The sequence below is a fragment of the Crocuta crocuta genome, unplaced genomic scaffold, assembly GCF_008692635.1.
Source record: "Crocuta crocuta isolate KB4526 unplaced genomic scaffold, BGI_CrCroc_1.0 scaffold30, whole genome shotgun sequence".
Classification (NCBI taxonomy): Eukaryota; Metazoa; Chordata; class Mammalia; order Carnivora; family Hyaenidae; genus Crocuta; species Crocuta crocuta.
Window position 1 is genome coordinate 6,832,686 of NW_027528345.1, and position 13,939 is coordinate 6,846,624.

A 13,939-nucleotide genomic window follows, 5' to 3' on the forward strand; every position below is an offset into this window, starting at 1 on the left:
TGTGACTAGTAAGTTAATGGGACCAAGGTTTCAAAGGTCAAGTTAATACTGAATCTTAATAAATAACAAGAAATTTATAACCCCACAAAATGTTTTTGTTTCAGTTTGTGCACATGCAAAATTAATGTAGATTTCTGAAAAAAGCAAGAATGGGGAATGTTAAAGCGTTTCTTTTCAACATAAAGCATGCACTTTCTAATACATTCTTAAGTATTTCTAAGTTTTAAAAGTTTGAATTCTAATCCATTAACATTCATTAGCATTTTAAATGCAGTCTAACCAAGTACCCCAAGCAGATATGGAATACACACTTGCTATTTTCAAAACGGGTGGAAATAATTCATGGCACTGCTACCAAAGATGTGAGACTTGAACTCTTGACCATCATACCACCTAGTTTTTCTTCAGAGATTTTAAACGGTATAAAGCAAATTTTAAAATGTAACTGTATTCCCAAACATCACTGAAAGAAAATGTAGGAAAAGTATGCACTGTTTGATTAATCATCTTAGGCAATTTGCTACAAAATTTTCAGTGTGAACCAGCTTTAACTGAAAATAGATTGAAAACTGTTTCTAGAGTTCAAAACAAACAAATGAGGAGGTGTGTGTTGGTATTTAAAAGTCTTAATATTTTATTAGAAGAAATATACTCCTAACTTCTTTCCCCTTCGTATCTAAACACAAACTTTAATTAAAAATATATATATAAATCAGTAGAATACCATATTACAAATGCCCAGAAATGCAGAATAAAGATCAAGAACTGCTTGGAAATATTTCTAACACTTTTTGGAATTACACTCTTAATCTAATAAAGATTATGAACTAGCACAATCATTATTGGGGCCAACAGTTCAAAATATTTGCCTTATCAAAGCTAGCACCAAGGAAGTATTATGCACATGAACTTGAGAAACATCACCTTTACTTCAGAAAAGCACAGTCCTACAGAGTATTGCTCTCTCTAGTTTAGCTAATAAAAAGGTCAGTCTGTCTGACCCTGATATAGGTCTCACTGATGCATATATCTTTCTGAGCCATTAACATCTTATCTGAATAGCTTTCGTTATTTGGTATCTATTGAAAATTGTTGAATGAAAGACAGTTTATCATGGACAACCCACTTTTTTCTTCTAAGATGCCAATTAAAATAGTGGCTCTATAACATTCTGAACTTACCTTTTGTAAAATTAACATATTCTAGTATTTTAAAAAAGACAATCAAATCCCTAGTCCCTAAAGTCCAAGACTCCATTATTTAAGTCCTCTCCCATTCCAAAACCCAGGTTTTAATATCTAGAATTTTGCAACATGGTTTATGGTCACCTAATTAACACTTTATTCGCTGTAAAGCATTTGGATATTTCTCAACTGTGAAAAGAAATTCATTAGTGATTACACAGATGAACCAATGAAAGCCACTGAAGTGCGTCTCATAATTCTACCTTCGTCCCAAGGGAAGCTCACCACTCAACTGCAATTCTCCAGTTGGCACAAATAATTTATCATTTCTCTGACAGACAGAAGATAATCATGAAAGAACATAATTTTTATAAAGTCAACACTTTTTCCAAACTGGTCTTCTAAATTCAACAGAGTTTTAGATTTCCAAAGTTGTAAATCTAGCAAATCAAACTGCTTCGTTTCAACTGGGGGGAAAAAAGGCACAAAAGAAAAACAAGCAGCATAACCTTTATTTGGTGATACAGTAACAGTGTTCCAAAGTTTTGAACACTGAATTTTACTCATGTGATAATCTGTTTTCTATCTAAGCAATTTATTCAGATGTGTGTTTTAAAAATATGCATTAGGAACCCTGCAATTGGTATATTCTTAGAAATATTCTTCATGGTAATACATTATTTAACTTTCTATAGAGGGAAAAATCATAAAGATCATACTTTATTTTTAGCCTGACAGAATAAATGTATTATATATATATCTTTCCCAAAACCAGTGCACTAGAAGACTGTAATTTATGCACTCCATTGTTAAAATCGAAAAGCTGTACATCTTCCAGTATCCATACTATAACAGTCCTAGTAAAAATGCACACTCCTTTAACCCCTTTACTTTCCCTTGAATTTGCTTTTATTTTCGGGAGGAGGAAAGGATAAAGAAGTTGCAGTGCAGAACTATATTTATTTAGAACAAAACTTTATATTCTACATTAAAAAAAATAATTTTATCAAAACCAAATTTCAATCACAGTTATGTATGATTTTCAGTTAAAGGTACATGTTGAAATTGCACTTTGCAGATATCTTGATAGTGTCCTTTACAGTGCTCCCCATTTCAACCTATGTTTTTTTCGGTAGACACAGGTTCTTCCAGAGTTTTCTTTTGGCTTCCCTTCCGTGAATATTTGTATTTGTCTACATAGGCTTTAACCAGATTTGCCACCTTAGTAGAATTTACTTCTCCACTCTTACTATGACAAACCTACGAAAAAAGGAACGGGAATATTTTTCTCATACTTAAAATAGGATTAAAGCAAAATGGAAAGATTGGTGAAAACCAACCCCAAAGAGATAATCAGACATTTTTATATGTTCTATATCTCATATGCACTTACTGGAAAGGCAAAAAGGCAGACCAGAATTAGAAGTTAGTGCTTATTATTTTAATTAGACTTAAGCATTCCTTTACTAAAACAGAGATGATTCAAAACAATACATATATAACTTCTATATAGAACTTACTTTATCTACTGCTTTCCGTACAATCTCTTTATATTCTTCCTTGGTGATATCTTTATTTTGGTAAAATGGCTTAATGGCCAATTTTACCTCCTGTGCTGCTTTTTCTTGAATTTGTAATTTCTGGTAAGAGGAAAAAGTATAATTATTATCTACCCACATAATTTCAAAAAATGTCTTTAAAAATATGAAATTAAAAACCTCACTTTTACAGTACTGCAAGTAATTCTTCATATTTCATATTCATATTCATGTATGTCATGAATATAAGCTATTAACACACATACTAAACATTCCTAAAAATAATTATGCAATATTACCAGTAACTCATTGGGCATCAACATATCTAGAGAACCCTCCAAACAGCATTGGAATTCAAGACTATCAACAGTAAATTCCCTTTACCAATTATACAATACATAATTTATTTTTTCATCTTTAGCATATACAGAATTATGTAGGTTGCTCTCAACCTTGAACTTGCCTTGTCTGTCTTCGAGCTATCTGCGCTGGCTTCCACTGTAACACTTACTTTGCTTTCTGTCAATTTTACAGCAGCATTAGAGGCTTTGCTGTGACTTGATGATGAAGTATTACCAGAACTTGGTCCCTGAACTGTTCCCAAATTTCCTGGGGCTGCTGTCGGAGCAGGCAAGACTGGCGTACTCATGTTATTATTTACATGAGAAGCACTAGGAATACCCTGTTTTAAAGAGTTATCATCAGTTAATGAATTACTGTATTATTTTAGTCATATATTAGAAATAACAAAAAAAATTCAAAGTGAGTCAACCTTAGTACTAAAGAAAACTTTGTATTTCATGTCATGTATATCTAAAGGACTCTGAAGAAAAATAAGTAACATTCTTAAACAGAGACCTTTGTAAATATGTCAAGTGACTTTTAAATTACACATGTGACTTGTAATGTTCTGACAGCAACACTAAAAGCAACAAGGATAAGAATTAGCACTTAAAGAATAGTTATCTTTCCTGAAAGGCTCTTTTTGAAAATTAACTAAAGTATGTGCCCCCACTTTAAAGATGGGAGATAAGGAGACAGTGAAGTCAAATAGCTTGCAGAGAGCCGACAGCAGAAAAAGATAAGAGGTCCCAAATTCTAGAACCCTATTGCCCACTGCTATCAGGATTCTAGAATTTGTGAAATGCAGGCACAGAACTATTAGGAACACAATGTTTACAAACTATTATTCAAATTTCTGTATGCGTCAGAGGCACTTTTTTTTTGAACACGGTACACTCATGAACATGAAAACACAGATGGTAATGGATAATGAACAGCTTTCTCTGCAGTTTGTCCCAACAAGACAAGAGAAGCATCATCACAAGTTCCCACCCCCTAAAAAGTCCAATAAATTCAAGAATTATTTTAAAGCACCCACCATTTGATTCTAATTGGGCTCAAAACTTTGTCTTAACCTGAAAAAACAAACCTCTTTGGACAGAAACAAGTTCAATAATATGCATCCAATTCATTTTCTTATTTGAGGAAGGACAGTGAAAAGGGGCTATGAAGGTTTACAATAAGGCTAATCAAATAAATAATTGTTTGGGGATGCTGGGAAGCCCTCTTTTGAACATCTGTTGCTAACAGTTAAATTCTTAAAGCGTCTATGTTGATTCAACTTTAGATGCTAAAAACATACCTGCAACTGTTTTCCATCTGGCTGTGAAGCAATGTAGCTGACTTGTTGGGATGGTGGGGGAGGGGGTGGTGGTGGTGGCAGTCCCTGAGATACACTGGTAGGAGCAGCTACCTGCATGAGAGGCACACCTGTGTGCAGATGCATGGGTAGCGGAGGATGAATGTTATATGGATTGCGCTGGATGTTCATCAAAGGAGCATGAACACCCACTGGATACGGGAAGATATTCATAGGCGGCTGCTGTGCAGTCATTTGTTGCTGCATTACATTCATTTGTGGTTGCATCATATTTATAGGTAGCTGAGAACCATCTCCGTGTTGGTTTGTTTGGTCTTTTAGGTTAGAATCTATCAAAAGAAAAACGGCTTGTAATAAAAAATCATGTTAAAATTTCTTAAGAACCACTGGTTATAGTAAGATTAAACAGCAATTAACAGACTCAGAACACCTAAACCAATCTCCAATCATTTAGTTTAATCCTATCATTTATAAATAATGTGGGCTGATTAAAAAAAATTCTAAAAATTATTAAGAGTAGGTTCACATAATAGCATCTCTCAACATTACCAAAGAATCAGTACCTCAAGAAATTTACTAAAGAAGTAATCATATAAAATTTAATTAGGTTACTAAATTAGAAGATGAACCATTTGTTTTATCTTTAACAAAGCTTTTTTTCTTGCAATGTTCTTAATAAGAACAGCCAAAGAAAGATAAATCATTATTAGACTTACTCATATGAGAATAATGATCAAAAAAATACAAGTGTGCACATTTGAGATACAAGAAATCAAACTTGGGGCACCTGGGAGGCTCAGTCAGTTAAGCATCTGACTCTTGGTTTCAACTCAGGTCGTGATCTCATGGTTCATGGGACTGAGCCCCGTGTCAGGCTCTGCATTGACAGCACAGAGCCTGCTTAGGATTGTCTCTCTCCCTCTCTGCCCCTCCCCCTACTTGCTCACCCTCTCTCTCAAACATTAAAAAAATTTTTTAAAAAGATATCAAAGTTAAATCTTGCACAAGAACATCCCAAATTCTTCTAAGGGAAATAATAAAGATTAGAGCAAATATAAATGATATAGAAATAAAAAAAATATCAGAACAGATCAATGAAACTAGGATCTGGTTCCTTGAAAGAATTAGCGAAATTGACAGCCCCCACCCAGACTTACCAAAAGAAAAGAGAAAGGACCAAAATAAAATCATGAATGAAAAGGAGTGATCACAACCAACACTCCAGAAATACAAACAATTATAAAAGAATATTATGAGCAGTTATAAGCCAACTGGGCAATCTGGAAGAAACAGAGAAATTCCTAGAAACTAAACTACCAAACTGAAACAGGAAGAAAGAAAATTTGAACAGACCAAAAACCAGCAAAGAAATTGAAACAGTAATCAAAAATCTAACGAGAAGAGTCTAAGGCAGATGGCTTCCCAGGGGAATTTTACCAAACATTTAAAGAAGAGTTGATAGTTATTCTTCTGAAACTGTTATTACTGCCCCCCCCCGAAAAAAATAAATGGAAAGAAACTTCCAAATTCATTCTATGAGACTAGCATTACCTTAATTTCAAATCCAGACAAAGACCCCAGTAAAAAGGAGAATTACAGGCCAATATCCCTGATGGACATGGATGTAAAAATTCTCAACAAGATACTAGCAAATTGAATCAAACAGCACATTAAAAGAATTATTCACCACAATCAAGTGGGATTTATTCCTGGGCTGCAGGGCTGGTTCAATATTCACAAATCAATCAACATGATACAGCACATTAATAAAGGATAAGAACCAAGTGATCCTCTCAATAGATGCAGAAAAACCATATGACAAAATACAGCATCAATTCTTGATTAAAAACCCTCAACAAAGTAGGGGTAGTATGAACATGCTTCAACATCATAAAACCCGTATATGAAAGAACCACAGCTAATATCATCCTCAATAGGGGAAAACAGCTTTACCCCTACGGTCAGGAACATGGCAGGGATGTCCATTCTCACCACTATTGTTCAACATAGTACCTGAAGTCCTAGCCTCAGCAATCAGACAACAAAATGAAATAAAAGGTATCCATACTGGCAAGGAAGAGGTCAAACTTTCACTATTTGTAAAGGACATGATACTCTATGTAGCAAACCCAAAAGAGTCTACCAAATAATTACCAGAACCAAAACATGAATTCATCAAAGTCACAGGATATCAAATCAATGTACAGAAATCTGTTGCATTTCTATACACCAATAATGAAGCAGCAGAACGAGAAATCAAGGAATCGATCCCATTTACAATTGCACCAAAAACTGTAAGATACACAGAAATATCCAAAGAGGTAAAAGATCAGTAACTTAAAAACTATAAAACACTTATGAAAGAAACTGGAGAAGAGACAAAATGGAAAAACAGTCCATGCTCATGGACTGGAAGAACAAATACTATTAAAATGTCGATGTTACCCAAAGTAATCTACACATTCAATACAATTCCTAACAAAACACAAGCATGTCTCACAGAGCTAGAACAAACAATTTTAAAATTTGTATGGAATCAGAAAAGACCCCAATAGCCAAAGCAATCTTGAAAAAAATCAAAGCAAGGCAGAAGGCATCACAATTCCAGACTTTAATGTTTTACAAAGCTGCAATCAATCATCACTGGCACAAAAACAGACACACAGATCAATGGAACAGAAAAGAAAACCTAGAAATGGATTCATAACTATATATATGGTCAACTAACCTTCAACAAAATAGAAAAGAACATCTAATGGAAAAAAGATGGTCTCTTCAACAAATGGTGCTGGGAAAACTAGACAGCAACATGAAAAAGAATGAAACGACCATATTCTTGCACTATATACAAAAATAAATTCAAAATAGATGAAAGATCTAAATGTGAGACAGGAAACCATCAAAATCCTACAGGAGAATACAGTCAGCAACCTCTTTGACCTCAGCCGGAGCAAACTTCTTGCTAGATATGTTGTCAAAGGCCAGGGAAACAAAAATGAACTACTGGGACTTCATCAAGATAAAAGTCTCCTGGACCATGAATGAAACAATCAAAAAAACTAATGGGAGAAGATATCTGCAAAGGGCATATCAGATAAAGGGCTAGTATTCAAAATCTATAAAGAACTTATCAAACTCAACATCCAAAAAATAAATAATCCAGTGAAGAATGAGCAGAGGACATGATCACACTTTACTCCAAAGAAGACATCCAGATGGCCAACAGACACATGAAATGATGCTCAACGTCATTCATCATTAAGGAAACACAAATCAAAACCACATAAGATATAACCTCACTCACACCTGTCAGAATGGCTAAAATTAACAACTTAGGAAACAACAGATGTTGGCGAGGATGCGGAGAAAAGGGCAATCCTTTTGAACTGTTGGTGGGAATGAAAACTGGTGCAGCCACTCTGGAAAATAGTATGGAGGTTCCTCAAAAAGTTAAAAATAGAACTACCCTTTGACTGTAACTGCACTACTAGCTATTTATCCAAAGGAAACAAAAATGCTCATCTGAAGGGGCACATGCACCTCCATATTTATAGTAGCACTATCAACAATAGCCAAATTATGGAAAGAGCCTAAATGTGCATCCACTGACGAAGGAAAAAAGAAGGAAAAGAATTTAATGATTCATCACTTACATACAACATCCAATGCTCATCACAAATGCCCTCCTTAATATCCATCAGCGATTTAGCCCATTCCTCCACCCAGCACCCCTCCAGCAACCCTGTTTGATTACACAATCAAAAAGAATGAAATCTTGCCATTTTGCAACAATGTTGATGGAACTGAAGAGTATTATGCTAAGCAAAATCAGTCAAAAAAAGACAAGTATCATATGACTTCACTTATATGTGGAATTTGAGAAACAAAACATATGAACACAGGGAGAGGGAAGGAAAAATAAGATAAAAATAGAAAGGGAGGCAAACCAAAAGAGACTCTTATTAGAGACAGGGAGACACAGAATCTCCAGGCTCCAGGCTCTGAGCCGTCGGCATAGAGCCTGACATGGGGCTCAAACTCATGAGGTGTGAGATCACATGAGCCGAAGTCAGACATTTAACGAACTGAGCCACCCAGGTGCCTCCCATTAAGACTCTTAAATATAGAGAACAAACTAAGGGTTGCTAGAGGGGTGTTGGGTGGGGGGGATGGGCTAAATGGGTGATGGGTATTAAGGAGGGCACTTGTGATGAACACTGAATAGTGTACATAAGTGATGAATCACTAAATTCTATTCCTGAAAACCAATACCACACTATATGTTAACTTGAATTTAAATTTAAAAAATCCCAAGTTCTATTGTAGCAAACTGTACTTAAACTAGTTAAGCCTTTGACAAGGTTGGAGGAAGGGACAGTTAAAAAGGCAGTAAATACTGACATATATGTATATACATTCATATATATATTCTGATATATGTATATATTTATATAATGCAAAGTGACTTTTTAAATGGGATTTAACATAGTAAAACTAAGTACAGATCATTACAATTCATAAAGTTTTATTTAAAATTTTTCTTAAATGTTTTTTATTTCTGAGAGAGAGAGACAGGGTGAGCAGGGTAGAGTCAGAGAGAGAGAGAAACACAGAATCCAAAAAGGCTCCAGGCTCTGAGCTAGCTGTCAGCACAGAGCCCGACGCCGGGGCCACGAGATCATGACCTGAGCCAAAGTCAGACGCTTAACTGACTGAGCCACCCAGGAGCCCCTATGGAGTTTTAAATTTATAATCCCTTCCTCAAATAAAAATGTTGCTAGAGTATATTACCTTGTTCAGTTGGTTCCTCTTCTTGTCTCATCCATCCAGACTGTGAACCTGAAGAATTCCTCCCTCGTCTTGAGTAATAGTTTTGTACATCTGCTGGTAGAGTCTTTCTCACAGCCCAACTAGATGCAGATGTCCACCCAGATCTATCTGCCGGTGTATCAAATGAGAACTCTTGTTGCTCATTTTTCCGTTTATAGGGTTGCTGTTCCACGAACTTGAAAGACTCATTCCCTGAACTATTTGAATTCCCTGAGAGGGGTTTTCGGTTTTGCCACCGATTTTCACTTTGATCTGTATAGGCAAAACCACCTCTGTAAGTGCCTCTGCCACGGTTACCTCTACCACGGTTAGACATCCAACCTGAACCAAAGTTTTTATTCCAAGAATTCCCTGAATTTTCATTTCTGTTTTCTTCCCAGTGAGAATCTTTTAACTTTTCTGGATTTCTGGTCCGTGGATCAGGCCCAGAATTTATTTTTTCTGTTACCCAACTGGGACAGTCATTTCTATGTTTGTCAGCAGAATTTGGATCCTCAGCATCTGGACCGATGTCATTTTTTTCTTTTCTTGTATTTTCATTCTGTTTCTCTGGATCATTCTTTCTGTACCGATCATTTCCTCGTGGACATCTCCAACCATCATTTGCCCATCTTTCCTTCCACCGAGGAGAGTAAGTATCTCTGTCATTTCTACCAAACGATGAACTCTTAATTTTTGTTCTAGATCTTGATGGTGACCTTGAACGAGATCTGGACCTAGACCATCTCCTGGTTCTTCTTACTCGATCTCGGTCTCTCCGTGACCCATCTCTATCACTTTCTCTTTCTCTGCTCCGAGACCTGGATTTTTCTCTTGGGGAAGAATCTTTGACTCTTGACTGAGATCTTCTGTTTTCTCTAGAAGTGTCTCTTTTGGGGGAGGGTGATGCAGATCTTTTGCTTTCCTTCGTGCTATCTCTTTTTGGAGATCGAGACTGAGATCGTCTCCTTTCTTTTGCGATATCTTGTTTTGGGGACTGAGAACGAGATTTTCTACGTCCTCTTGCAGATTCTTTCTTGGGAGATGGTGATCGAGACTTCCTGTTTTCTTTTCCAGTTTCTCTTTTAGGAGACGGAGACTGAGACCTCTTCTTTTCTCGTGCAGTGTCTCTGTTGGGAGACCAAGTTGTAGACGGGGAGTGAAATCTAGATCTTCGGGTACGAGGCTTTTTGGCTTTCTCCATCACGTCTACTGGGCTTTCAGATGGCTGACATATAGTTTCAGCCTTTCCATTTGCAGGATCAGAAGATGGCATGTTGTTTTGAGAACTGTGCTCCACAGAATTTTCATTCAATTGTGTGGTATCAGCATTTACAGAAGGCTCAATTTCAGATTCATTCTGGTCACTGCAAAATGAATCACACTCCATAGGTATCATTTCATTGTCGTCCTCATTAAAATGCTTCTGAATTTGTTCAATGTGTGTGTTAGGCAATTCTGTAGATCTGGAATGTTCAATAGGAGATTCGGTCTTGTCCTCTAAAGATTTGTCTAATTTGGTGTTCTGATTATTTTTTAATAAATTATTTTCAGAATCTTGAATACTATTTAAATTTTCATTCTCTGAAGTATTACATGTTGCAGTTACTTCTTTATCTTCAGTTTCAACATGCCCAAGCAATTGAACCTCTGAGTCCTCTATGGATTTTTTGCTCACTATTTGTATAATTCTACCCTCAGAAGGTTCTAATTTGGGGCTGCCTACAAGCTGTTCTGTTTTTACTACTGAATCTTTATGATCAATAATTTCTACTATAGGACTTTCCATAACTTTTTCTTCATTAATCACTGACTCTGAATTCTCTGGTAACTCACCTAAGCTTGGTACAGGTTGGTATACTTCAATTTCAGATGAACATGTAGAAAAATCATCTGGAGGCTGACCTGTACATTTGTCTGCTTTTACCTCCGATTCTGAAGGTCCAGATGTTTGGTCTTGACTTTCCAATGTTTCACCTTCTTTTCCAGAAATATTTTTAGGAGTCTCGCTTTCTAAACATAAAACATTCGCCTCTATACTTGTATTCTCAACTTTTTGAATATCCTCTTCCTCTCCAACTAGTACAGGAGGTTCTTCGGTATGAGACTCAGAATATGAAGATTCCACTGCTTCCTCTGTATCACGGTCCTCAGTATATTCCTCATTTTCTTCTACCTGTTCACTGCAACTTCTCAAGCCATTAGCAGACTCATTTTCAACATTTGACTGCACAGTACAATTGTTACTACTTTCTGCATCTGATTGGTGCTCTTTCTCTAACACAGGTGGTGTATCAGATTCTGCTGTTTCTTCATCTACTGAATCACTGGAAGATGATTTTTCAGGGGGAGGTATAGAGCTCCGAAGTTTCTTTTTCAATAAAGGTGGTTTTCTTCCTCTTCTTACAGACTTCCGTTTTGGAGCCTGTCTTGTTTGCTTTTCTGACACAGCTGAAGAGGAAACACTTACAGATGGATTGTTGTTATCTGGGGCATCACACCCAGAATTATTTGATACTGGGGATTTCTGGGACTGACTGACTGTTTCAGCTCTTGTGTTACGTGTAGATCTCCTTGTAGGAGTTGTTGCTGCAGGTTTTCGTCTTGATCCTCTGGTGTTTGATGTACCAGAAGTCTGCTTCTTCTCTTCTCCTTCTTGAGTATGTGCTAATGCATATCCCTTGCAAGAGGTACCTAATGATATATATTTTTAAAGTAAAAAGTAAGTTTGTTTCAATAAAATGATAATAGTTTGGCTTCATTAGTATAAAATACATGTCGATAAAAGAGTGAAACAAAATGTACTTCTGAATCAAATGATGAATAGCTACTAACATCTAAGTAACAGCAGGTATTTATCTGGTTCTTTTAATGCTATGGAAATAAGTTCTTATAAAATTTGAATTCATGTGGACAATTTATAGGGGGCAAAAAAAAAAAGAAAATATGTTTGGTCTGATAACTGCCATCTTGGTATTACCTAGGCAAAATGCGATAGAAACAAGTCATCCACAAATATATAAAGACTGAAACTGGGGCGCCTGGGTGGCTTAGTCGGGTAAGCGTCCGACTTTCGCTTAGGTCACGATCTCGCGGTTTGTGGGTTCGAGCCCCGCGTCGGGCTCTGTGCTGACTGCCAGCTCAGAGCCGGGAGCCTGTTTCAGAGTCTGTAGCTCCCTCTCTCTCTGACCCTCCCCTGCTCACGCTGTCTCTCTCTCTCTCCTAGAAATAAATAAAACATTAAAAAAAAAAAAAAAAAGACTGAAACTGTTCACAATAGGAGATGCAACTTCTAAAGATCTACATTTTGGACACCAAAGCCCTAAACAGAAAGGAGACTTCTAACCAGTTCCTCGAAGTATTGAAGGAATGTCTTCATGTAATGTATGTAATGTCTTAAAGTAAAAAAAAAAAAAAAAATTCTAACTAACTGAAATAATTTAGAAGTCCCTGTCCACATATTTACAGAAATACACAGAAATTACTATCTGTATATTATTTTTACAGCTTTTCTAGGTCATTAACACTCACTTTTTAGGATAGTGGAAAAAAGCTAATAATTTTTTTAAAACTAGAAAAACGTTTCACAAACTTTACCAAAATTTTCTATAGATATGGTACTTGTTGGAAAAATAGTTCTTGGCAACACAGAAGAGATGAGAGGAAGCACTTGTGTTTCAATATTCCAGGGCATAAAACCAATTCTGAAAATTCAAAACAAAACAAAAACATTTTTGTTTACATGTTTTAAAAAATTATATCAACTATTTAAAATTATTAATTTTTCCAAATCAGGTTAGCAACGTTAAAATACAGTGTACTTAAATTATTTTTTGCCAAAGTAACTAAAAATGTGAATTCAAGGTTACTCATTGTTCAAAGATGGCTGTCAACTGGCTACAAAAAACTTTTAAAAGCATGTTTTGCTGATAAATTAATGGCAAAAGGAGATGAAGGTTAACTTCGTATATAACACGTTTTTTCTTTTAAATAATGTAATATTTTGTCAAAAAAATTTTTTAGCTTCTGTTCTCCTCCATTCTAAAAAAAAAAAACCAACGTGGAAAATAAAATGTATAGATCGATAAAATGCACAGATTTTAAGTCTACAGTTTGATGACCTGTGACTAATGTATATATATCTGTGGAACCACCACCACCCCCCCAAACCAAGAAACAGAACATTTCCACCAACCAGAAAGTGCCTTCATGCCCCTTGAGCCCCAACCCCTTCCCTTTCTAGACAACCAAAGAGATAATTTATCCAAGTTAATCAAATCAAGGTTTTAATGAAATTAGCAAGGTTAAAGAGAAATCAGTCCATGAATAAATAATAGAACTTGGAAACAGAACGGTATAACTTAAATTTGAAGCATATCATATACACATGGTTACATTTTATGTTAGAGTTGTTTCATAGCATGTATCAAAAGGACAAATATCAAAATAAATCATTTTTAAAAAGAAAAGAACTGATTTCTATTGCTTTATTATACTATAAAGTTCCTCAACCTTAGCTCCTAATGTTCCTATGGACCTAAGTTTCTGCATCCAAACGCAATTGACTCTCAGCTTTTTTCTGATTTGTATTTGTTCAGTTCAGGTCTCCTAACAAAAAACTACTTTATCCAGTATAAAGTGAGATTGTGGAGTAGGTGGAGAAGAGAAAAGCTTCAAAAACAATGTGCAACTTGTACATACAAAAAATATAAAACTCTGAGATTTTGTATTATATATATCCAGAC

General features: G+C 35.7%; 1 protein-coding gene across 3 annotated transcripts in view; it reads right to left on the reverse strand.

The window, feature by feature from the left end:
• Positions 1-610: 610 nt before the first annotated feature.
• Positions 611-13,939, reverse strand: part of SCAF11 (SR-related CTD associated factor 11) — a 72,671-nt gene continuing 59,342 nt past the window's right edge. For 2 of the 3 annotated variants that reach the window (XM_077753246.1, XM_077753245.1), the window contains 6 exons: positions 12,792-12,898; positions 9,177-11,888; positions 4,368-4,714; positions 3,186-3,404; positions 2,705-2,824; positions 611-2,444 (listed from right to left, as the gene is read on the reverse strand). In XM_077753246.1, coding sequence (XP_077609372.1) covers positions 2,298-2,444; positions 2,705-2,824; positions 3,186-3,404; positions 4,368-4,714; positions 9,177-11,888; positions 12,792-12,898 — 3,652 coding nt within the window. In that variant the 3' untranslated portion in view covers positions 611-2,297. The remainder of the gene's footprint in view (positions 2,445-2,704; positions 2,825-3,185; positions 3,405-4,367; positions 4,715-9,176; positions 11,889-12,791; positions 12,899-13,939) is intronic. The other variant, XM_077753247.1, reaches the window with a different exon arrangement.